The following is a 26,217-nucleotide window of genomic DNA, read 5'->3' on the forward strand; positions in this document are numbered from 1 at the left end:
AGGTCTTTGGAAATGCCATTTCTCATCACTTAGGTGTGATGGAGTGTGTTGTTTTGTCTCAGGCATGGTTGGTTGGTGGAGTTGGAGGTATAGAGCGACGGAGGCTAACACTGTGCCCATCCCACACGTCATATCTGCCGGGAAAACAGATCTGACACAGATGAAGCGTGTGACAAGGAATGGATTTGGCAACAGGACAAGACAAACGGCTGAACCAATCCAAAAGCCACACACACGTACACAAACACTAGTTACTATGGTGTGTTGTGAGAAAGAGACACAAGATACAGGATTTTCTTAAAAAAGTGATCGAGTACATGGTGTTAAGATAACCAGTAACCTAAAATTACCTGTCCGTCTTCCCTCATTGCATCCTTGCTTCACTTACCGCTGCCCTCTGCCCTCCTTAATCATCCTTTTCCTCCGTTCTTTTACTACTTGAGAGTCTGACTCACTGGACCTGAACTGCTGTTTGTCTGTCATGACATCTGGAGTAGCGGGATGACTGAGTGTTATGTCTTTCTCTCACTCAGTCTGCGTCTCTCCCCTGATGGGACCCCACTAACATCTTCATCCCTGGTTTTTCAGTGGAGCATAATGACCTCCTAGTAGCAGCCCTAATGGAGCCATAATGGTCATTTATTCCAGGGGAGGCTCTGAGGGCACGGCTGTGGAGGCAGCAAGTCACACAAGAATATGGGGGGGGGGGGGTTCAGAGAAGCTCTCTCAAGCCCCTTCATACACAGCTCCTCAATCTCAGTCTTTCTATGAATGCGATGGTTTCTGTGTGTGTTGTGTGTGCGCGTTCAACTGTGCATTCATGTGCTCGTAATGAAAGAAACTGATACAAGACTGGTTAACAATAGAAAGTACAATATGAATGTATTAGGGGTGTAGTCCTGCCTTTGATGTTCACTTCTCCAGTTTATTCCCATGCATTATGCACACATGCATACACCATTCTCTTTTTTTAATTACATTTTGCTCATACGGACAAGCTTCTTTTTCATACATACATCATGCACACAATAGACTATACTACCATTCTTAAACATATTCATATTTCTTCTTCCACATTTGCTCCCACCATTAGCAGAAACTCTACTGTACATAAACTACGGTGCATAAAGTTGCATTTTATTGCTAAAATTATTTTCTTCCTCGCGATTTGCATTTTAATATCCACAGTAAACAAAAGAATCTTTCACTGTACACAGTCGTACCCTAAGGTAATCCAAGACAAGTGAGACAACATTTCAATGTACTCCACAGCTCAGATCACATAGGATGCTTCTTTGAATGTGACTTTCAGTGCCTTAATCACGTTAGGTCCTCCAGACGAGACACCTCATGCTTTGAATGTAGCACATCTTGGCATGTTCCCCAGGGCAATACCAGTTGAATAATACAACAGCACATTTATCAGCGAGCTAATGCTAATTAGACTCCTGCATAAAAACAGGAATAATGTACAGTAATGTTCCTTTTGCCTTGTCAGCTCCTGCTTTCACAGTTTCAAACCATATTTGCAGCTGCATTTTGAGTTTAAGCAACAAGAAAACTATCTAATCTATTAGGTATCTGCTTACTACCCTCTGTGGTTGGTATGATGATGTGTTGTAACCTCTACTCAGATGTAATGAAAAAGAATAGACATGGTACAAATGTTTGGAAATGAATTTAGCTTGTGTCTAGTTGAAGGAAACTGTGGTTGGTTAAATAGATTTAGCATACAGAGTACAGCAAATGTGATTCAGCTAAGAACATGAGAGATACCGTTCTTACTCCTACCCCCAACAACACAAGAATCTTAATTTCAACCCAACTTCATAATGTCTCCTCTTTTGAATCTATCTGAAAATCTGCACCCAGCTCTCTACTGACTGCTCTTTACTGAGGCACCTTGGGAACGGTCTACTCTTTAATGTCTGGGAGTTAAAGGGAGGGCTTCTGTACCTCATTTTAATTCAAAGATCATTTCAATTTTAGTTTGCTCTTTGTAGCCTGATAAATGTTAGCTCTGAAGAATGATCATTTAAGACTTGTCCTGTGATGCCGCATTTTCTTACTTTGATTCTTGCCTCATCTGCCATGTAGAGAACATTATTAGTTACTCCAATGATGGACAAAGTGATCAAGTACAAAACCTTGATTATGCATGTGACTGAAGAAGGAAACCTTGTCAATTGACGCACAGTCATTATTGTGGAGCAATTCCATTCTACAGCTGTGTGTTCAGTTTGTAGCTTCAACACCTGAAAATAAACTCAACCTACATGACTGACATGTCAAATACCTACCTTAGCTCAGCCTAAGTGATACTGATACCAACACTCACAGATATGTAGCATCCTGACATCACTTTAAAGGTACCTGACAGTCTTATAGAGGACACCTGCCAATGCTGCCTTTTCACACTAACAGTGTATTTATTACTGCCTCCAGTTGAAGATAGTAAAAGTGCAGAGGCTGTTTAAGGTTAAACTGAAAGAGAAACCTATTTTCTCACTTGGTGAAAAGCAAGATTTTCTGATTACAACCTTAAAGTGTATGTCTTGACAACACATATCTTTGGGGCTAAAATTAGATGTATGTTAGAATATGTTTTGGTTTGTGCTATGGTCACAAGGTTGCTATTCATCATTTTGATTTGTTGTCATTCTCAAGAGTGCTCGAGTGTGTTACCTAAAATGGGCCAGCCTGGGGGCAAAGACTGCAAAAGTACAGGAAGTGCGAGTCATTTGTTGAGACCATGAGGGAGGATAAATGATAATCCCTGAAGTATTTTGGTTTAGTTCCTGTCTGGCTCTATTCATTAAAAGCTAAAGGAAGTGAAACCAACTGAGCCCAGTGCACGGTTGTTAGCATGAGGACTGGAGCGGAATTGAATGGGCTGGTCCTACCACGCAGTTGAGTGCACTGCTGATGGTGAGTGCAGTGATGGTGGGATGCTTGCTCAAGCTTGCCTGCATTTCAGATTAGGGCTTGCACCCTTGCTAATGCTGCCCACCCATGCCTTTAGTATATGTGATTGCCTGGTAGCTGGTAAAGAACAAACACCAGCACTGTACCTTTACAGGCAAACTTAGCGTAGTACAGGCTTGTGTAAGATAGATTCGAATTTTTATTATTAACTGCTGTGTTGCTGAATTGTCATGAACCCCTTTTTCACAAAATTAACACCAGGTAGTCAAATATTTAACCGATTGACAGACTACTTTTAGAAATATGGGTTATATTTTTATGGTATTTGTCATGGATCATGTCCATGGTGTGTGAGAGGGAGTTGGTTACGGTAAAACGTGAGCTTAATTCAGAGTGAGGTCAGTTTAGGGATGAAGAATAAATATTTAGACTCAGATAAAACTCAAGCGTCAGAGCTATTAGCATTATTTTCTTTTCATATCATGCAACCAGTGTGACAGGGCTGGGGTTATCTGAAGGTACAGGAAAGAACCACCTCAGCACATGTCCGGGGCTCTTCATCTCTAACAACGGGGATGTTTCAGAGTACATCCACATAGAAAACAACAACATGACAACACTCACATACCTCACGTCACATTTACATACATATATTACAGTTACCTCAGCCTTTATTTGACACTGACAACACCACTACCTGCCATCAAAGTCATGTATGTGTATTTGTTAGAGCAATTTGAGAAATTTGAGATTTCTTTTTTTTTTGTCAGAGTGGGATCACACTGTAATATGTCAGCATGTGTCTCTGTAACAAGTCTAATGAATGAGCCAAACGCTACAAACTAACAAATGAATCTAGAGCTGAGGAAAATATATAACACAGTCATCATGGACAATCAAGTTTTTGTGATCACTATCACAAAGAAAAGCTCTGATGAAAAGGAACAAACAAAAAGAGTTGTTTTCAGAAAGTCGCTAGTCATTTCTTACACCTCCTTACTACTTGTAATTATAAAGGAAGGGTAGAAACTGCTGTCCTCTTGATTGGCACTAGGCATACATTATGCACTGAAATCCAATTAAACTTCACTTTAAGCAGAATGCTGAAATCATGCTGCAGCAAGGTAAACGGCGTGTGATTAAAACACACTAGACACAGCTCAGGATTCAAAAAGCAAAAATCATAGAGGGCCTCTTTATCAAACACCTCTCTCCCACAATCCTCTCTCTGTTCGCTTTGGATTCGATCTGAACAGTCAAACCAATTCAAATAAAGTTAGGACCAACTAAAATATGTGCAAAGGTGAATTCAGCGAACTTGTGATAACGCAAATTTCTGTCCAACAATTGCGAAAACATATTTGCAGATGTATTCATATTTTAAGTGTGTAAAAAATGGAAATAAATCTCTTAGGGAATGAAGCCAGCAGCTGCATTAAGAAGTCAGCACAGGTCTCATTTAGCCCAATCCCACACACAAACACAAACAATAAACACACCTTATAAACATTCACATACATAATTATATACATCTCTTGGTAGTAGAGAAATAGATGTGACATTGGACAGTGTAGTTTTAAGTGACTCAGCAATTTCTGAGCAGTTGTTCTCCTCACAGATTTTATGGTAAGTACTAGTTCTAATGGATTGCACTGAATAAATGTCTGACTTTGCTCTGTGGGGATTTGCTGTGATGATGCTCACTTGCATGGACAAGTTTTTGACAAATTGAGAATGATCTGATTTACATCAGTAATATGTGAAGGTCTCTAAGTGCATTAAATAGTCATGATGCCTGGGCTCTGATGGAATAATTCTGTTAGCAACTCACGGCATACAAATACTGGCATAGAAAAATGCTGTGTGTGATCAATATCAAACACATGCTGAAATTAATTGGGAGTGCCACAAGGACCAGAGAGCTAAATTGTCAGACTGTGTTTAACAGCTGTTGAGCTGGTGTCAGCTTTGAGTCAAGCTGAATGTGCTGAAAGCGTTTCTCCCCCCAACTCAGGTTCTGTGTATTTCATATCTCTTTTAGATTTTTGTTTGTTCTACTTGAGCTATGTTTCAGCTGTAGGAATGTCAGCTCTGGTTTCTCTTTTTCTGTGTATGTCTTATTGAGTTTTTGTACTTAATTCAGTGTTTCATCACTGATCAATGCTTTATCACTGCTTTAGTTTGACAATTGAGCAATTGCCTACAATTTTTTTTTGTTAACAGTGGACCCCTGAGCTTTACTGGAAATAATAATAATAATAAAAAGCCTTGAAATGCTGCCCACAATTTACACCTCTTGGATCCAGACAGTCTAGTCCCAGCTCCATTTATTTATAGGAGTGTTTCAATGAGGTTGTGTACAGTGTGAGAAAAGCCTTTGATCTGAAATTTAAGATGCCTTCCACATTTTAGTAAGGAAGGACACTAGTCAATATTTGGCCTGAGGTTATTTAATTTGGACAGGGAGTTTGATTCATACATTAAAAATTCCAATTACCCTGTCAAGAGTTGAGCAAGCCCAGAGGAGGTTGTTTTAATCATACAGCTTTATCAAACTCTTTAAATTGAGTTTAACATGGACAGGATCATACATTCTGCCTCGGGGAAGGTGATATCCCTTAATTTGTTGTAAATAGTAAACATTTGGAAAATCCATGTTTAACTAGAGTTACTTATTCTGAAAAAATACTGATGGTGCATTTCCTTTTAATCGCTTCTCTCTCTCATTTTTGTTTCTAAATGTTTCGGAATGCTTTTACAGAGCATAAATACTAATTTTGACACATTTTTTTATGTTATTTGAGATGCATGCCATGCACAATAACAGGCTTTTACAGTGCTGGCCCTCAGATTAACAATTATCAATTATCATTCAATAAATAGTTACTACGTAAAAAAAAAAAAAATAAAAGCAATAGCTTAATTCCCACATCTGCATGCTTTTCTTGTTCGCCCATATTGATGATTGGATGCTATTCTATTTCTTTTGTCAAATAATGTTGTGGTCAAGTCAAATCTGGCATATGTCTGATCGGCAGGTGGTCACAGCTGGACCGCCTGTCTTACAATTCCTGAATCTATTTCACAAAGATATTACAGAGATCTGAGTGACTGTCAGATATTTCCCATTCCATCTTATCAGTGGAAGGAATGATGTCTGGCATGGCAAACAAAGTACGTGTAAAGTCCCTAAATAAAGCATGAAATTGACGGGATGCCTGTCTAAATGCAGCCACCTCAGACACAGGCCGCTCTCTCAGCCAACAGGTACAGCTGCTCATCTCCAGACTGCACGCCTTCCATTTGGACTCCCATTAAAGTGCCGAGCACTCTGACTTAACACTTTTAATGCAGAAAATGACTTCATTCATTTTCCATTATAAGAACTACCATTTTAAAAACCTGCCTACACAAAACAGCACTTATTTTTCCGCTTTTCAACAGATGAATTTGCATACAATGGGTCACGGAAGACGGCAAACTTTCCACATTTTAAACATCTGGACATGTATGTGTTCAAGTAAGGGATAAAAAGGAGGGCGCAATTTACTTCCCTAAACATCAGCTTTCAAATGCTAGTTTAGAAATCCACACACGTAACAAACTTATAACCCTGAAGATTACTAGATGACTGACATGTATATTGATGAATGTTTAAGTGGGTGTGTTGCTGTTTGGGTATGTGTGCTTGATTGTACTGCTCGAGGGTGCATAAGAGAAATCAACTGCAACACTGATATTTTAAGAAAGCCTTTAACTCACCAGGGAACTGGTAGCTGTAACTCGGTGCAAATCCAGTGTATCCACGGCCGTACGTTGCCACAATATTGGGGTAACCTTTGATAGAGAAGAAAGAGATAAAAAGGGGATGAGAGGGGAAACGATAAATAATGTGCATATTATGTACAAATGTCACCAGTGGCACACACATGCTAACAATGGGATACATACACCAACAATGAACGGTTGGCTACTCAAGTATCACATTGCGCAAGGAAAAAAAAAAAGGATTAAAAATAAAATAAATGCTGTTTAATACATGCAGCTACAATAATCCAAATAATAATAATAATAATAATAATAATACTTTTCTTTGAAAAATGGAAGAAGCAAGAAGATGTGTGCTTTTAAGTGCCAAGCCTAATAAAAAGATGGCAGGTATTTACAGCTCATAGTATTGATGCTAAATTGCCAAATGAAAATCATTTGTTGTGTGCACGTTGTGACATCAAACAATGACACTCAATTATGCAAGCCTCTAAACGTGATCATGCTCTTTTCGCTCCTTGTTTTCGGCCAACTGATTTAGTGAGTAAAATGTTTTTATAGCCTACCAAAAGTGGGCTTGCTCACTATCTTTAGTTTAAAAGAAGCAGGCATGGTCATTTAAACTGGGAGTCTTACATAGCTGTCAGTAATGTACACTATGTCCCTTTAAACCAAGCCATTTAAGGCAAGAAGGCCAATAAGCTTTATTTTGGCATTAGACCCATGACAATTAGATCCTTGAATTGACAGGACTTGGGTTAGGACTAAATTATAGTCAAGCATCAGGAACTGCTAAATACTTGTAAAAGGGAACCATGGACCTGCTGAACAAACAGCAGTCCACTGCAGTCAGTTTTTTACTGTCTAACTCATTTCCATTTTTTATTCTACCATAAGCTCCCAGGCATTTTTATAGCCCCATGTAATAACCGTTTATAGCAGGTGCCTTGAAATGACGTTGGCGTCTGTTTATGTTCTGTGTGTCTTCTGCATAGCAGAAAGGTCCATGTGTTAATATGCCGACATACAGTTTGTTAAAAGGAAGCCTGGGGCAAGGAAGTGATAGCAGCTCTGCCTTTACACCTAGAGCATGGCTTGCGCTTGTGTCTTTGCTGTGTTTTTTTTTTTTTTTTTTTTTTTGGCTTGTTTGTTTTTTTTGTCTTTTTATTTTACTGGTTTGGCCAGTAATTAACTTGTTATCTACAGTAGTTATCTTAAGTGTTACTGAGTCAAAGCCTGCTCTTTGGGAATCATAGGCTTGTGCTAAATGCACTTCAACAACAGGACTGCATAAACAGAACATAAACATAAACAGATGGTGTTATCTTGTCTTTTTTTAACTTATATTTACATGTGTAGACATTTTCTTTGAAATTTCTTTAAAACTTTGTCATCTGCTTTATCTCATTCTTCATCTCTAAAAAAGGCCCTGTAACAGTTTATAATGGATGACCATGAAGAAATTGATCATTTGATGGGAAAATTTAGGAAAATATTTTTTAATGTGTATGTAAAGGGTTTTCATATAAGGTGCCGTATGCAATACACATCTTTTATGTTCAGTTACATCAACATTTTAAGATGTGATCATGCTATAGTTAGCAACTGTTGCTTTTTGGAAAATGAAGGCTAAATTGTGAAACAAGACAAAGATTGAAAATGTAATCAGCTTGGCATCTGTAAACTAAAGTCAGAGAAGGAGGTTACAGGCTTTCTTAGAAGCTGCACTGTCCCTGGGTGGATGGAGAGTTGAGAAGAGACCCAAAGAGGACCCAGTGTCATTAGAAAAACTTAAGAGTAGCAGATGTATTGTTCATCTGCTGTCATGATTCTTATTACATCCACAGACCCACCAGTTAATTAGCTGGACAGTTTTCAGACAGAAGCAGCTGTGGGCAACATATTGAGAAACGGGGTGTGTGGAAGCAGGCAGATAGGAAGTGGGATACAGACAAAACAAGAAATTTGAGTGGAGTGGGTGGCTGAGCGAGTCAGGCTATGTGTAAATCGCTGAGAATTTGAACACCATCAGCAGGTAATATAAACATAATTAACCCTCTAATTATGGTATATTCCTCAGTCTTTATCTGCTTTCCTGAAGCTATTATCACCTTCAACCATAAGTCTGGACTAAATTACCTAATAAGAGGAAGTCCTTTAGGCCAGGAATGAATCACAGGAGCCTTGATAACTCTCTCTTCCTTGTATGTAAGCTACACCTCCGAAATTGACCTTGGGAACCTCTTTCAGGTTTCTGTGTCCACAATTCTAGTTGTGTATATGTACAAGGCTGATAAATCACCCTTTGAATGTCTACATTGTAAATGTTGGAACTGAAATTTCCTGTAGACACTGTCAACTAATAGGGCTCACAGCAATTTTAACTAGAAAAGTGAACTACACACACAGTATATTTTTGCATATTTCCATTTTGCAGAATATACAGAGGAAGAGATTTATACATTACTACACATGCACATTTATGCTTGTGTCGACAAAATGAAGGTGTCAAAACATATTTTGCACACAAACATATTTGTGTGGGTGGGCGTGTGTGCATGGCTATGTGCATGTGTGCATATGAATGTGAGCATGTGTGTAAATGCTCTGTTCTGTATGCCTCAGAGCCTGTGCCAGCTGGAATCAGAAAGGTTGACCTTGGTCATAAATATCTAATCAGTGTTTGCTGTCCATGAAAAAGTTCAATTTATTCCTGACCCAATGGGAAAATGCCTCTCCCAGACCCTCTCCACTCCCTCGCAGACAAAAAGAAATGCAACTCAGATTGGCGGCGAGGGGTCTGGTCTGGATGAAGTCGGGCAGAGGCTATACCCGAAAAAAATAAAGAATAAAAATCCTCATTAGGTGCTGATGGGAAGCCATCACCGGGAAGCTACAGATGGATAGCTTTCCCAAATGCCCTTACTGTTTGTTTGGGCTGAAAAGAACTCTGATATGATACAATGAAAAGCCATCATGGACTGAAAAATATTGGATATTATGTGTTCGATGCTGTCTTACTTTCAACCTGAATAAATGCCACACTGAAATTGTTGGCTTAGATAGAGCAGCTCCTTATACTCCCTTATTTCAACATTTTCTGAAACGGCAAAGCCACTTTCCTACTCTGATGTACTGCATTAGAATGAGTTTTACATGGCGACTACAAATGAAGAATTCGCAGTGAGATTTATACAGAGAGAGCTGTTGAGAGGAATATAAAATTGTCAGGAAAGTGGATTATGGTACATGTTGAGTTAAACTGCTTTCTTGAAAAATCTTGCACATGAACAAATATTTTGAAGAAAGAGAGTGGGAGAAAAAAAGGGGGTGGGGGAGTAAAAAGAAGAAGAGAACCTGCAGCCTTTCGTACCATTTCACTAAATGAAGCCTGCCATTGTGTCTGGCCTGGTGGTGGCCTCTTAGTGCTCTTATTTGCCTTATTAATATGCATGCTAATGTATCTATTTTATGGCTCAACAGTTCTGATTCACTTTAAAATCAATTATCCATCTGGTACACCCATACCTCGCCACGGCTCAAATGTGTATTAATTTCAGCAAACATACATCGGGCCCAACACAATAAAGATAAATGCCTCGATTAGAGGCAGTAAACAAAGGAGCTAGGGATGGCTTTAATGAGATTTGGCACAAAAGGAGCTTACACTTTCTTAAATAATGAGCCTAGGGTCCCTTTTTCCAAATGCAAATTATAGAAAGGAATGTTTCGCCGTCCTTGTTCCAATTTCATTTAGATAAGAGTGTCTCCAAACAAGTTGGCTGTTAATATTCTCACATGAGCACATCACTGCCTTCCTGGCTGCCATCTCCCAATGGAGGGGAAGAGTGCTCTCCTCTTTGCAGACACATTAGACTGTAATAAGTTCTGAAAAGTTCACTGTGCTTGTTAAATACTTCTCTACAGATGAGATGGAACTAGGAACGACTTAGATAGAGTCGACAGAAGCACTTGGACAGTCTTATCAACACTTTTACCACAAACAACTGCATAATCAGTCTTATGGAAAGGTCAAGCCTGTAGAAGCCTGACAGTTTACGCAACTGTATATAGCTAGATGGATGGAAACATATAGATGCACAAACCGTATTTACAGATACATAATTTATTGCAGCTTAATTCTCCTTATTACATGAATAGCTCCACAGCTCAATAGTTGCTTAAAACCAATGGTTCCTGTCTATTTAAAAAAAAAAAAAGAAAAGAAGAAAATTCAACTAGCTATTGACTTTCAAAGGTTCTTTAAAAATGACATTAGCCAATACAGATAAAAATGCATGACAGCGGCTCTGCCTGCACCTGCTACAAGAGGGGGGAGGGGCCACTTGCATGGCAAAACGGCTCTCTTACAATCAGCAACGTGCCTTTTGCTTTGAAGGAAAAAATAAATCTTTTATGTAGAGGCAAATCCATTTGATGGGGTTGTACATATAAATAATATGGAAGATGGATAGATAGATAGATAGATAGATGGATAGACAGATGGATAGATAGATAGATTGATTGATAGAATGATAGATAGATGATAGATAAATCGACAGAGGGCAGGTAGGGACAGTGTGCCATGGTGTTAAATAAAAAGGGCCACAGGCATGGGCTGGATGGTAATGAAGGGGGGTGGGCCAGCAGCTGAGGTCCCTGTAGATGAGATCTCTCCCTGACATGTGTGTCCCCTTCATTACCCATTAAGGGGGGCACAGTGATGAATCCTTAATATGACATTACACCAATTTTCCTCTTCATTTAGTCTGCTAATGTGCTGGTCTGCTCCTATATGCCCAGGGGCTGCCTGTACCAGACTCAACCAGAAATAGACCATAGTGGCCACTGGTGGCACACCTTGAAGCAGCCTAATTAGGGGCAGCGCCCACCTAATGGGGTTATCTAGACCAGAGTTTGCATAAGTAGATTTTTTTTAGCAGGTAGGGACTGATGACTGAATGGCGTGCAATTCTGACACTTCCCCTGCCCCCTGCCCCAAAATAAATGTCACAGCTTATATTTAATGTTTTCGTTGGGAGCTGATTAAAAAAGATTGCTCACTTGAAACTGAATTTAATAATAAAATCATCTTATTGGTAAACTGATGCTTGATGGACATTATTATGCATAATGTAAATGTGTATATATATATATATACACATATATGTGTATATATTGCATAAATGTATGAATGTTATTGTGTCAGAAGATGTGTGTTGGACTCACTCAGCATGCCCATCCCCAGCATGAAGGCATCCATGGTGTAGGGCAGACCCCTGGCTCGCCCTCGTGTACCTGGTGGGAACATCACCTCCTTGGGCTGGGCCTTCTTACATTCTACCTATGTAGACAGACGAACACACACACACACACACACACACACACACACACACACACACACACACACACACACACACACACACACACAGACACACACACAAGCACAGACAGACACAAACCATTAGACTGTGTAGGTACACAACCAGACAGTGCTGACAGGCCTGTCTCAGCTCTTTAAGGTGGTTTTCTATTTGAGTTGCACAGCTAGATGTTTTCCATAGAGAAAAACAAGACTGAGTCAATCTGAGCACCTCACATTTTAGAGGAAAGTCTCTAAGGAAAACTTACAATCATGCTCCTCCTGCATTAAAGCAAAGGTTATTGCTCCAGTGAGCATGTGTCTAATGCCTCAGGGAAATACAAGCTAAATACTTTCCAAGAGTTCCTGAGACATCAAGGCAGGAGAAGCTCTCTTCTCCAATGCCATTATCAAAGTCCCACTGTGTGGCAGTATGTCCAGTCTCTTTGTGAATAGCAGTTTTTGTTCAGTCTAAACACAGAATAATCTCAAAAGCAGTTATCTCTCTTGACAAAATGTCTATTTGTTCAGCCTTGTTTCTTTCATTTAACTTGAATCTTGCCAGTACAGTGTTTAAAAAAAATCTAAAATGATTCACAGCTGAATATGGTTCTTTCTTCTTTTTTAATGTGCATTGTGCATTCGGGTATGCATTCATTGTGCATCTGCTGGTCATTAGTCCAATTCCACCTGCAGCATTCATCACTCTCCTGGATTTCTTTTCTCTCACTACACTTCTTGCACATGCAGGTTTGTTCATTTCCCATCTTGCAAGACTGACATCTCCTCCTCCTACATAACACATACCAAATGAGGGATGTGACAGGGGCAGATGAGGAGAAGAAGGAAGATGAGAGTCCTATTTACAAGATATCTATCCTATCTCAATGAATTATAGAGAAACACAAGCGGCTGACAAGGGTGGCATGGTCTTGCGTCTGTTGGTTGTTCTTTGCTAGGCTGAGTCTGTTCACCATCCTGCACAATCTATTTGCTCCACTGCCTGCTTGGCATCAGCCTGTCCATCTGTTTGTCTGTTTGCCTCCTGGCTCTCGCCTGCTTCTCCCTACTGCCTCCACTTAAGCAGAGTTTTCTCGGCTGCTGCGATTCACATGTCATCCTGGCCTGCTGCACAAGACAGGCTCCTGCGCCAGCGCTGTGTACACCTCAACCAAGGTACAGCCTGGCATCCATACAAAAAGGCTTGCAACTCTGACAGGCCAGAGGTGCACATTACTATTCAAACACAACTCATACACACGTTCATACATGCACAGTGGTAGGGCTATTTCTAGTTGCCAAACTGAAATAAAACTTCACACCTGCAAATTGTTGTGATAAATGAATAGTGTAACAAGCTCTCTCTGCAATCCAGCAGAAAGGTGGAGATGTAAAAAGGGAACACCAATAAAAAAAGGCTTCTATCACGGAGGAAAAGTTGCTGTGTGGCGAAGCCGTGATTTGTTGCTGTTAGCAGCTCATTCATTTGAAGCGGACCAACTAAAGTACACAGTTCCCTCAGCCACTTTGTAGCTGTCACAGCTACTCTGCCCTGCTTGCTTGCCTAGCGTGATTTGACATTGTACTGAAGAGACCACAGGCACTCTTATTGTCAGAGAATGACCCACGGCATGGAAGCAGGAACCAGGTGGGACAAATGGGTCTGTTAGAAATCTCTGCACACTGCTGGGATCGCCGTGCTCACATAGCTTAGTGACAAATACAGCTGAGCTCTGCCCACACCACAGACATGACGACGTCTGATCAGCGTCTTCCAGTAGCCCCTGCCACATCCACCGAGTTGAACACTCAGGTAGCCTGCTGGGAGTAAGACAGAGCCCGGCGTGAGCCGTGCCTACATGTTCTCAGATGTGTGTCTTTGATATTCAGAGCGAAGGCTCTTTGTCATGGATTTAAAACCAGCCAAGAGCCAGGATCTGTGGTGGCGTGAGTGTGTGGGTGTTCACCTGCTTCAAACACACAGGGCTGTTTGAGGGAAGGAGGAAGGAGCTTTCAAGAGGGAACTAAGAAAAAGAGAGGAGAGCGGGACAATTCTGAGACTGGCAATCAAGCACTGCAAAGGTTCAACATTTGTGAGTGCAGAGATTCAAATCTTGCCATGTAACGGGATTTTGCAGACCGAACCTTCAGCTCCATTAACTGTGGAGCATCACTATATTTACAGGCTCGCATTTTACCTTCAAGTATTACCCTAAATTACAGTTCGCACAACTTGTCTCAGCCTCTTCATGCTATGAAGGTAGCACAATGTTGTGTTATGAAAAGTACAGTGTCCCAGCTTTCAGAGGTCACGAATGGACGTGTTAGAGCACCATTGTGCCTTCAAGAGATAAGGCACACCCTACCTTACCTTCACTGCCTGGAAGTTCTACTGTTTTTTGCAGAAATAGCAATTGGGAGATGGGACAGCTTCAAACATGCACACAAACACACATATAAATAAAATAAATTCCTGCCATACAGCGTCAACAAAGTCAAGCTGTGCACTTTCAACATATATCGAGATGTTTCCCCCTTCACTGTATTGATATACTGCAGTTGATAGCTTATCAGTGAAATTTGTGTCACTCTGTCGCCCAAGATAAAGTCAGTGAGGACAGGAAACAGGAAGCAAAACAGCAGGTCTTAACAAATAAATCTTTTTAGCAATTTATCTGAAATACTGTTTGTGATTACTACAAGGGCTAAATTGCCAAGCAGGAGATTTATTATGACTGGGCCTTTTTGCCTGTGTCACTCTGAATGATCAGTGCAATCATTCAGACTCTTACGTGCAACATAGAGCTGCTTAAAAAAAGTGGGCCTTGGATGGCATCCAAGCAACCTGCAGTCCAGTTTGTCAGAAGTAAACAGTTATCCTAGCCATCATCAGGAAATTACCCTAAAATGTTGTGTGCTTGTGAGACAGATGTTGACATAAAGTCACTAGTGGATGCTCAAGCTTGGAAGGTCCCGAGTGATAAAATAAAAAAAAAAAAAAAGCATTTTGGTAATTAGTAGTCCAGGTTCAAACTACAGAACAAGATAAGTCTGTCTACATCATATACCAAAATATGAATAAATACTTCATATTTTGAAGTCTTTATGTTAGTGTTATCTTCTTTCAGGTTATGAAAGAGTGAAAACTTTTTGGGGGGGTTATCTTTCTCTGTCTACAAAAAAAAAAAAAAAACCCAACCAAAAAAACTAAACAAAAACACAATGTACATGAATGGTAACATTTGTAGTAGCTCTAAAGTGTCACATAATCACAGTAGTAAAACAGCCCACTGTTGAACAATAAACAATTTGTCTTTTCATGTATAAACCGTATGATACAGAGCTGCAAAACGCTCCAGTTGTGACCTTTTCAATACGCCTCCCATACATATTAACCTTGTAGGTATAACAGGAAGGTGTGGGTGGGATGGACTGGCAATGACTGTCCTTCAGGGATGAGTGTTGTGGGTGTGTGTGTAGTGGGGGAGGTGTACGTCTACTATTAGCTTCACAAGTGAATGGATTCTATCCATAAACTGGCAGACTGAGGAAAAGAAACAGTGTGATTCATTTACTCCAGCTCCCTCTCCCAGCCGAACAGTCAAAACACATAGACTGAATAGTTAGGAAATGTCACAGCTCTGAATGCAGTGTCAGGCATGGCGGGGTGGTATTATTCACTTAGGAAAAAGACGTTTAACCAGTGGTTTACTAAAAGATCCAGAAAACCAAGTCAAGACAATAGTTTAAAACCTTCAAAATTATTGAAGGAAAAAAATACATTACTTTTTATATTCTAATGAAATAAATCCTAGTCATTGAAAAGTGGATTTAGCAACAGACAGTGAAAAGTATCTGAACACAATTTGATGCTTAATTTTCCTCTTTAAACTTCTCACTAAAGAACTGCAATGGAACTCCTGTCAATCCAAACTGTTTCTGTTCCTTATTATTGGCTCAGCTATAAATGTTTCAAACCTCTACATAGACAATACTCTATACTCATAAAATAAACCTTGGTTGGTGGATGATTTTAACTAGTCTGTGAACCATTTGAAACAAAAACTGTATGTCATGTGTTTTATAAAGTGGGTATTTACAGCAGACTCTCCATTCTATAAGAAGTTTTGGATAAAGCAAAATGATGCTTTCAATGGCCAGCAATCTTACAGGAGTCATTAGGTCTGATGATATCTCAGCATGGTTCTGTAAAAGCTAAGGAATATGAGGTCATTTTAAGGACCTGGTGCTCCCTGTGGTTTGCTCATCATGCTATCAATGTTCCAAGATGATATTGTTACCATATCATACCACACTGAGGGACACATTCGGAAGCGAGGCCATGATCATCAGGTTGACGTCAAATGGCTTCCATCACTTCCTCAATCAGCAGATCTAAACATCATTGAGCTTTTATGGGACATCCTGCAGTGCAGAGTGTGAAGTGGATTTCCACCTCCTTCATCCCTCAAAGCTTTCCTTCTTCAATGAAGGGTAAACATCCAATTACTTACAGTCCAGAACTTGTAAGGCAGCACTCCATGAGGGACTGAAACTCAGTTTAAGGGTGGTCCTACTCCCTTATTAGGCAGTTGGTGTTCAAACAGTCTTAAAGATTTCTAGTTTTTTAGAAAATATTTTCCAGGATCTTTTCAACAACCTAGAGATTTAAGTTTCTCTGTGTAGAAATATCCTTTAAACATTAACTACACCGTAAAAATTCTACTGAAATTCTTTTCTCCCTTCATATTTAAAACATGCACCAGAGCAGCGAGGAAGCAACCCCTGTGGGAGGTGTGGCTTTGTGGCTACGTAGTGGTTGACGTACAGGGTAAGGGGCTTGACCACTGCTGAGTGCAGCATGGACAGAAATGTAAACTAACAAGCCATGACCAGCTTCTGTTGGTCATTGCACATAGTAGACCCCAGAGTCTTTCCTTTTATGTCATAGTTAGTGAGAAGCTGTGGATTTGCTCAAATCCAAGTAGAGAGATGTAAAATCTAATTTATATGGCTGTATCAACATCATACAGTCATACAGCCAACAATAAATATGTGAGTTTAGGTGATAGTTAGTTATGACCAATAGCGTCCAAAGATAATTCAAACAAATGTTTTACTGACTGGTTTGCCATACAATAGAGAGAGCACAGCTGGCACTAACTCTTTTTTTGCAAAACTGGTGTGTAGAGTAGGATTTTCGAACGTGGGTAAAGCTGCTAATAAACACAGGTTGACCTTGACTTTTCCAAAGCTCTTCTGTCTGGACTGAGAACACAGGCAAGTGCAAGTGGTGATATCACCACACGCGCACAGAGAAACAGTGAGCTGCTGGCAAACAAATGGGCATATTTCATCCTCAGTTTGGAGCTCCTGTAAAAATGTTGGGGTCTCTGTGGGAGGCTCTTCAATAGACAATTGTGTGTTTTCAAAATTTATTTCAGGGCTTCAGGCTGACTATTTTACCCTGAGCTCAGTATAGCCACAGTGTGTCTAGGGCAACAGCACTGTACAGTGGAGACGACAGGTCTGTCTTCTAGTGCTCTGAAACATGTTAGAGTAGCAAAAGGAACAAAAATTAAAGAGCTGACTCAGGTGTTGTGTTTACATCAATGCTGTTTGGAACTGCAGCCAATAAATATTTCTGTTCTGCAGATTTATTTGACCTGAATCCAGATCGCAGCATCTACCATAGCAGTCCAACCTGATGTTAGTTGGATTTTTGAATAGTGGAAAAGAGGTGTCAGAAGGTAGGTCCAAGTAATTAGGTTTGGTTAGCTCTTCATATTCTGTTAATAGCCAAAGCTTGTAGCCTTCAAACTATGGCTGTCAGGAATATTTATTACAGCGAAATGTCTGACTGAACTGCCAACTTCCACCTAAAGACATTATGGACAAAGTTTGTCATTACAAGATCTGCCATGAACTTACAGACTATTTCCCAGAAACTTATGGAAGCTGGCCAGAGTGCTGTCTTTTATGGTCTACTCGTTGCAATGTTAAATCTTCTCCTGATTGTTCCATCAAACCAAACCAATTGTTATTGTCGCCTCAACACTGAAAAGGGAAAAACTTAGAAGTAATGTAATTTGATAATATCCGTGCAGAGCTAGATAAATAGGCTGTTGAAGAAAAAAATTGAACTAAAAAATTGGTTAAGGAAATTAAGCTTTCATCTTGCATGCTGTCATTAAAAACATGCTTTCAATAATGAAGTTAGAGTTTTATTGATACAATATGGATGCCTTCATACAGTGCATAAATATGAAAGGCTAATATATAAATGCCATCCATACTTGTCTCTTCTCTCAGTGACTGGGAGAGTCGGAGCGTATTCTCTTCCGTGCAGTAATTGGTTGGCCATGTCAGGAAGACACAGTGAGAAATTGACGACTAACAGAAAATTCCTGCCTCCTGTTGTGATCATTTCCTACTGCTGAATATTAAAAATGACACATTAAAGAACATTACCTTGAAGCACTTGACTAGAACCAATGTGAGTCCATTTTAATGGCACATTGTTCACTCATCAGAGTCAATACTTGATAGGTATTATTATGAATTATCTGCACAGGCAGAACAGCGGGGCTAGGAGTGATGGGTAGTGTCCTATCTTAGAAAACATTTCCTTTGCTGTTTTAAGGTGCTGTCTTAACAGTCTACTAGTCTATTCAGACTTAATATGTATATGTGTGGGCAGCCGGCGACCTAGTGGTTACTGTTCTATGAGTTTGCATGTTCTCCCCGTGCCTGTGTGGGTTTCCTCTGGGTACTCCAGTTTCCTCCCACCGTCCAAAGACATACATGTTTGGGTTAATTGTTAGTGGTTGTTGGTCTCTGTGTGTTGGCCTTGTGATGGACTGGCGGCCTTCCCCAAAGTGTGCTGGGATGGGCTCCAGTATCCCCCACGACCCGGAAACAGAAAAGCAGTAGATGATGGATGAATGAATGAATGTATATGTGTGGAAACCATAAACTGTTAAAAGTATTTGAAAACTGTCAAGCTGTCTTCTGCTTATTGATTTCTACTCTACAATATTTACTGGTTTTAATAAAAGGTGCTGTAGCTAAAGGATGTTTCTGCAATCATATGGAGTCCTTGAGAGGATAATCCATACTTTTATCACATCCTGTGTTTGCTAAAGCAGGACAGTGAAGAGCAATGTAGAAGTCAGTGTAGCAGATGGTTCAGAGCTTCTTGCTAAGTAGCACCCTGGTTTTAATTATATATGAGGCAGAACTCACAGTGACAGAGAGGAAGTAATCCTGAGAGTGAGGCCTTGGTGGCACATGAACACAGGGTGGCTGACCAAGTCAGTAAAAGGTCCCGTCACTCACATCTGAGTGGGCATTGACCCACTACACTGCCAGAGCCCTTGAGAGGATGGGCAAGGAGAAGGTGGGGTGCCCTGTACATCCACAGCCCTCCCATGTGGGGTGGAATTTCTGTCTGCATCAATTATTCAAGAACCATCTTAGATAACACTCGCAGGGAGGATGGATGAGGTCTATTTCTGTATGGTACTTCATAAGGATGAAGACAGGAGGCATTTTTTATTTTGTGTGCTGGTGCTTCAGACACTGGATAACCAGTACTTTCTTTTGTACGGAGGAGAGTAAAGGTAAAACCTGAAGTGTGCCTGAAAAATGCTCTTAACACACTCCTCATTCTTTTCTCTTTGCGAACATTCTCAGATGTCAGCACTTTGTAGAGGATCTGAGGGACATACTCATTTCTAGCATCCTAGGAAGTTCAATAAACAGGGGGTGTTGCCAAGAGGGACCCCTACAAAGGTGACAAAAGCCTCAGAAAACTGGTCGTTGCTTTGTGTTTTCACGCTGTACTGTCCCCAAAATGATCCTCATCTTTTCTTGTAAGGTTTCTGGGACTCCCAGATGGCTAACATGGTTTCCATATGTGTCATTCTTTTATGAGTATCCCTGCAGAGGAGGTTGATGCATTTTCTGGCCACACCCTGTGAAATACAATGTGTCACAAAGCACAACAGAGCAGCACATCGATGCTTTGTGGGGCCACAAGTCCAAGACGTTTGGCGCTTGCAGAGCATACAGATTCTTCCTATTTTAAACTTTACAAAGCCGTGCAATAGCAAAGGTTTGTCGGACATTCATCACAATAAAAGTATTTGTCTAGACTCTCACATGTTAGCATCAGGGACCGCTTTGAGAAGATAACCAAAACCAAAAAAAGCTTTAATTTCCTCAAGCTTCATATATATTTAGTACAATTCAACTGCAAAGGGAATGGAAGGCAAGTGGTCTTATTCAGTTCAGATTATCAATACAATAAAAATGGTTCATCCTTGACCTGACCAGCATTGAACAAAGCTGTGGTCTTTGTTGAGGCCTGTAAATTGTGCTGAACTATTGGCAAATTTTGAAAAGTCCATTTGTTGACTACGAACAAATGGCATGACCAGCAATTTTGTGAGATCACTCAATTTATAGTTCAAATATTTGTGGGTTGTTTTTTTTTTTTTTTTGATTTAAATGGTCTTATGCTGTGAAAATAAGTAAAGGAAGAAATTAGTATTGATAATTTAATTTACTATAAACCATTTATTAAGCAAATACGCATTCACAATTAGTGCTGCTGTTTACGATCCAATTTATATATAATTAGATGTTCCTACTAACAGGTGTAAGTAGGACTTAGACAAGGCTCATTTTTCTCAATAGTTGATTATGAAGATCTAGCATTACATTTGTTGTAAATAAATGTGTGTTTTGTTTTTTTTTTTTGAATATGACTTGTCTTGAATTGTTCTTGAAATTGGTGCCAGCAAGTGTGCATAAATAGATGCTCTGGCTTGTGCATTCATGCTTAATGTTGATGTGTGATATTTGTGTTTTCACACATCGCTTTGCCCACATGTCAAATGATCTGAGACATTTGATTGTGACAGGATATCTTCCATACACATACACTTATTTTTTTTCACACTCTGGAGTCTTCGGTTGCAGTCCTGAGCACCGACTGTGAGGCAGCAGGGGAGAGACATGGAGGGATGTCTACTGGGGTCATGTGTGACCTGGGCTGGTCCCTGGTGAACATGGTTCTACGACACTGGTCCTGTCAGTCAGGAACCAGTCGGTCAGTCGGTTTCAGGAAAAGGCTGGGTGAGAGTGAGGACGCGCAGTGAGAGAGGGAGCCTCACTGCACGGCAGTAAGAATTCCCTTCCGTCAATCACAATCCACAGAGCCACGCAAAAGATGCAGGATCTTTCAAGAGGCTTGCAGGGTGGAACCGGGTTGAAAGAGCTACATAATGTCATGCTCACTAGACTAGTCTGTTCCTGTCAATTAACATAGGTGACATGATGACCTAAAAAACAGCTATGGAGCTCTGTAGCACTCTGAGAAGACCACATTACTGGTAGTAAGTAAAACAAGCATCACAGGGACTCTGTGGGAGGTGTTAATCCCTGACTAATGAACTCTGCCTCTGCCAGAATATTCCCTATTGCATCCCTGGACATCTCCACCTGTGTGCGTGTGTGTGTGTGTGTGTGTGTGTGTGTGTGTGTGTGTGTGTGCGCGTGCGTTAGGGGATTCAGAGAGAGAGAGGGGGACAAGCTCCAGTCTCCTGTCCCTCAGCCTGACAGGCAGAACTCAGCTACACAATTTCACGGTTTGTGGGCAGTGCACACCACTGCCTTCCCATCCCCGAGACCCACAGAGTGTGTGTATGCCTGTGCATATGAACATGAATACACTCACAGACACACACACACACGCATGCACACATCAGCACCCATATTAATACTTAGGAAAAGAAGAAATCAAATATTAATCCTTCAACGTTCGGCTGGAATTGAAAAAAAAAAAAATGAGTGGACTTACCATTTTGTTATTGATTTCATGAAAATGAATTTCACAGACTTTCTCTACGATGTCTTCACTCTCAAAAGTTATGAAACCAAATCCTATGTAGAGAGAAAAAGAGAAGGGGAGGGAGGGAAGATTGAGTTACGAGTTAGTGGAGAACCTTAACAAAACTTTGGTAACTAAAAGAAAATGCACCAATAGATGGAATATCATCACGAGCCAGATCCAGAAACTCAGACTACATCAGTGGAGATTGGCTTCGGCATGGAAAAGAACAAGTGAACAAGACAGACATTGTCCTCTTTAAATCAAGAATATGATGAAATCTGCCACATTATTAAGGGCACTCGAGGACCTCTTCTACAAAGAGAAGATGGAAAACAGCACAAAGCTCATTTAATGAGATTCAGGGAGCTAGGGCCCAGCATCTGAATTTCATTAAATGCATTTTGTGTTCTTTTTATTGAAATCTCACTGTATAACAAGCCCTCGTTTTTATGTTAATGCAAGACTTAGAGTGAATGTGTCGTTGACAGTGGGATTTTCATGCCATATTTATAGGATAAAAGCTTAACCCCTCTTTTAATACAAAGACAGAGAAATAAGATGGTTTCAGACTTTTGAACACAAGTGGATTGCAGTGCTCTCCTCTGTGTTTTGATGGTGATGCACAAAGCAATCTAGTTTCTGTATAGCTGAGGTTGAAAGGAAAACTGATATTCTATTACTTTTGCAAAAGGGGAAACTGCACAAAAGAGAAACAGTTAGTGAATAAAGCAGCAAGTGGGACCGAAAGGAGATGAGTTTCTTTTCAAAATGGCAAACACCCGTCAATGAAATAAAATCACATCAGATTGAACTTAAACAGCGGTCACTGTGAAAAACAAACCACAGTGCAGACCCACAATCCACGGAGAGTGCCGTCAAATTATTTTCATTGAGTGTGAGGTGATACAGTAAGAACAGTAACTTGCTGAATGTGGAAAAGTACTGCTCTGGTCAAATTCATACAATCTAAGATGAATCTGTGTGCTTGGCCAGGAAAAATACAGGACAAATCTCAAGGTCAAAGAAGCATTTCAGGGCCTCTGATCCCATATGTGCACACATTCACACACCAACATGTTGGATATACTAACAAAAGAGATTTGACAATGATCAGAGATGTATCAGTGCCAGTAATAAATCCCTTTAAAATATTTGGTTGCATTGGGTATGTAGCAAATCAATGATTGGGGTTGCTTTATGGTTGGATTAGATTCACCAGATTTTTTTTTTTCAATATCATCGAAATACCTTTGTTTGACATGTTAGGTATTTCATTGACTGTATAAGACAAATCCCTCCTTTTAAAAATCCGATATGTCACACTATCTTATGTACTGTTACCATAACTCATTGTTAGTTTTGCTTCATACTCACCAGCTCTAAAAAAAAATCTACTTATTCACACTCATGAAAACGGGGAAAAAAGTATATTATGTTGTATTACTTTCCTAAGCAGCTTATTCTATTAATTCATCAGATCATCCAGAAAATACTGATTTCTTTTTCAGTAGCAGTTTGTGCTGCTTACTGTGCAGCCACAGTGATAAACAGTGACATTTATAACTCTGTCATACAACCTTTTCGCTCACATTTTTCTTCTCTTCCCCACCATAAATAGCAAAGCAACTCCTCAAGCTGCTCTTCTGTTATTAACACAAGCTAGAGCACATCAAAATGGAGAAGGGCTGGAAATCTAACGTGTGAGCTAATTAAACACGGACACACATCTAATCTAATGAGATCTTATGAGACAGAATATCAATTTCCATTGAGACGTCTCAATGCTGAGTTGTGGCAAGAGCATGGCGCACATGTAAGAGGTTTGGGGGGGCCGGGGGAGCATAGACAAGGGACATGTGATGACGACATTTAGGAATGGGCATGGGGGTGGGGGGGTTGCACCCTCTTCTCCAGCTCACCCCACCTTCATGCCGGCACAAGGAACACTTTTGACAACCAACAAATCAACCGCCAAGAGTAATTTGTCACAGTGGAGTACAGGTAGAGGGAGTGGAATCTGGGGGGAATGAGGGTGTCGAGGGAAAGAGAAAAAGGTGGAGATGAAAGGAGAAGGGGGAGGAGAGGAAGGCAGAAAAAGTGACAAGGAAAGAGGTTAACACACATGGCCCCTGTCACCACACTCCTTCCTGGTGCCATGGGCAGCCCCTCCATCAACTGACAGGACGTTTTCCAGTGCACCATTATATCCACCGGAGTCAGGGCCAATCCACACCACCACATATACCTCCAGCAGGGTCCTTCCACCCATGACTGGATCTGTTTAAATGAACAAAAAGACATTTTGCTGTGGTGTAAACTACTCTTGGAATGTGTTGTACACATACCAAAAAAACAAACAAAAAAAAAAAACCAAACACAAAAAACATCCCTATTTTTCTGTCTCCTTGGCTCAGCTCACTCTACCTTGGTCAGTCCCCCGTGGGCTGTCTGAACCACTGGCCCCAGCACTGCAGTCCTTTCCTCTACTATTCTATTTTACAGACCTTATAGACAATTACAGGCCACAAAATAGCACCCGCAGAAGCATTTTTGTCTCCCATCCTCCTCCTGCAGGATGTCAACAGAGCGAGATTATCCTCATGTATTCCAGCCCTTCTCCTCCAACTATCCACACATGGCAAGAGGCTGACCTCCACAGGACTATTAAACACTGACAGCACTGACAGACACAAAGAGAGAGGTGTCAACATGCTCACACTGAAGAAGCTTCCCACAGCTTGAACAATACCTTGTAAATGGAAACACACGGATGTCTGATATGGAGGCTGATAATAGGTGTTGTGTGGCTAGTAGCTCAGGCCTTGTGGCTGCACTTGCTCACACTTATTAGCCAGAGCCGGTCTTAGACTCATTTCATCGCTCCACAGCATCGGCAGGGAGCCCAGTTTCACAGCCTTTTACCGGCTTCATCATACTCGCTCTTTATTTCACACTCATTCCAGTTTCGCTGCCTCTGTTGCTTCAGTGCAAAGAAGCAGATAATCATAATCCGTTTCATAAAATGTGCAACATTTACAAAAACGATGTCTTCTCTTTATCAGTATAGATGTACTTACTGTGGACTATGAAAAGATAAGATAAGATATGACGAGACTTTATTGATCCCACTTGGGGAAATCTGCTCATTACCACAGCTCTGTACAGACAGAATAGAAACATAATAAAATGGAATATAATTACAAATCAAAGAAAGAACACTACATACAACAGAGAAAAACAGAAAGAACAGAGATACTGTATATATATACACACGTCTATATCTAAATACGTGTGTGTGTGTGTGTGTGTGTGTATTAATATATTGACTGCTTCAGAGGTGAAAAAGAATGATTTGAAGGGACAGATTAAAATCAATTAAAATTATATATCTTCATAATGTAGTCTTTCTTCCAGAGGTGTTTAATAGTCAAAAATATGAGCTTGCAGAAGCAGACATGGTTGTGGGACCCTTCTCTACTATCATAATGACAGCAGCTAAATATACTGCGATAAGTTAGTGAGAGGAATTTAAATCTGCTGTTATAGTAGGAAAAGACCAGGTGCTGTCCATAACTTCACAGGTCAATGCTCAGCATGGCTGAAATTAAATAAAAATAAAGGCGATGAAGATATTTATGTAGAGATTTGACACACTCTCTCTGACACAAACGTTGTCAATGCCTGCAATTTTTTTTTTTTTTGAATAATCACAACTCTGATTTTCTTTCTATTTGAGGTGCTGCAGATTTTTAGACATTTTCACTTTCAGCTGGCTCAGTGCCAAAAAGGGCATTTACACAAAGTTGCAGATCAACAGCAATTTTATTACAAATAAAAATCAGGACAAATTAAGCAACGGAGGGTGGAAATTGTCAAGTTTAACCATGAAAGCAATACAAGGATGAGTGGCAGGTGTGCTGCAGAGGTTATCTCTGTGCCAAAGCAAATAATAATTTCAAAATAAAGGTCTGAATCTTGGGAAGCCAGTGAGCACATGGCCCAGTTTTTATAGTCCAGAAGGTCCAGGTGAATTGATACACCTCCGATGTCAACCTATTGCCTGTTGAGGACTAGGGCATTCTCCAAAAACCTCCAAAACAGAGAGAGAGGCACCCCACACACACACACAGCCATAGTCATGAACATTAAAAGCCTTGATAATAAGGACTGCATTGCTCCTGATTAAAAGTGCATCTAATGAGAGGATCCTGCTGCTGAGCTGTTCTGACTAGCAGCCCTGTCAACAGAGGGTAAGAAGGTAGTG

The 26,217-nt window shown here is 40.4% G+C and overlaps 1 protein-coding gene across 9 annotated transcripts in view; it reads right to left on the bottom strand.

Moving 5' to 3' along the window:
- The window catches only part of msi2b (musashi RNA-binding protein 2b), a 213,035-nt gene that overhangs the window by 35,192 nt on the left and 151,626 nt on the right, over positions 1–26,217 (bottom strand). For all 9 annotated transcript variants that reach the window (XM_029519038.1, XM_029519034.1, XM_029519036.1 and 6 more), the window contains exons 8-10: positions 21,921–22,003; positions 11,923–12,037; positions 6,688–6,762 (exon numbers count right to left, since the gene is read on the bottom strand). In XM_029519038.1, the coding sequence (XP_029374898.1) occupies positions 6,688–6,762; positions 11,923–12,037; positions 21,921–22,003 (273 nt within the window). The remainder of the gene's footprint in view (positions 1–6,687; positions 6,763–11,922; positions 12,038–21,920; positions 22,004–26,217) is intronic.

Source organism: Echeneis naucrates, chromosome 14, assembly GCF_900963305.1.
Source record: "Echeneis naucrates chromosome 14, fEcheNa1.1, whole genome shotgun sequence".
Classification (NCBI taxonomy): domain Eukaryota; kingdom Metazoa; phylum Chordata; class Actinopteri; order Carangiformes; family Echeneidae; genus Echeneis; species Echeneis naucrates.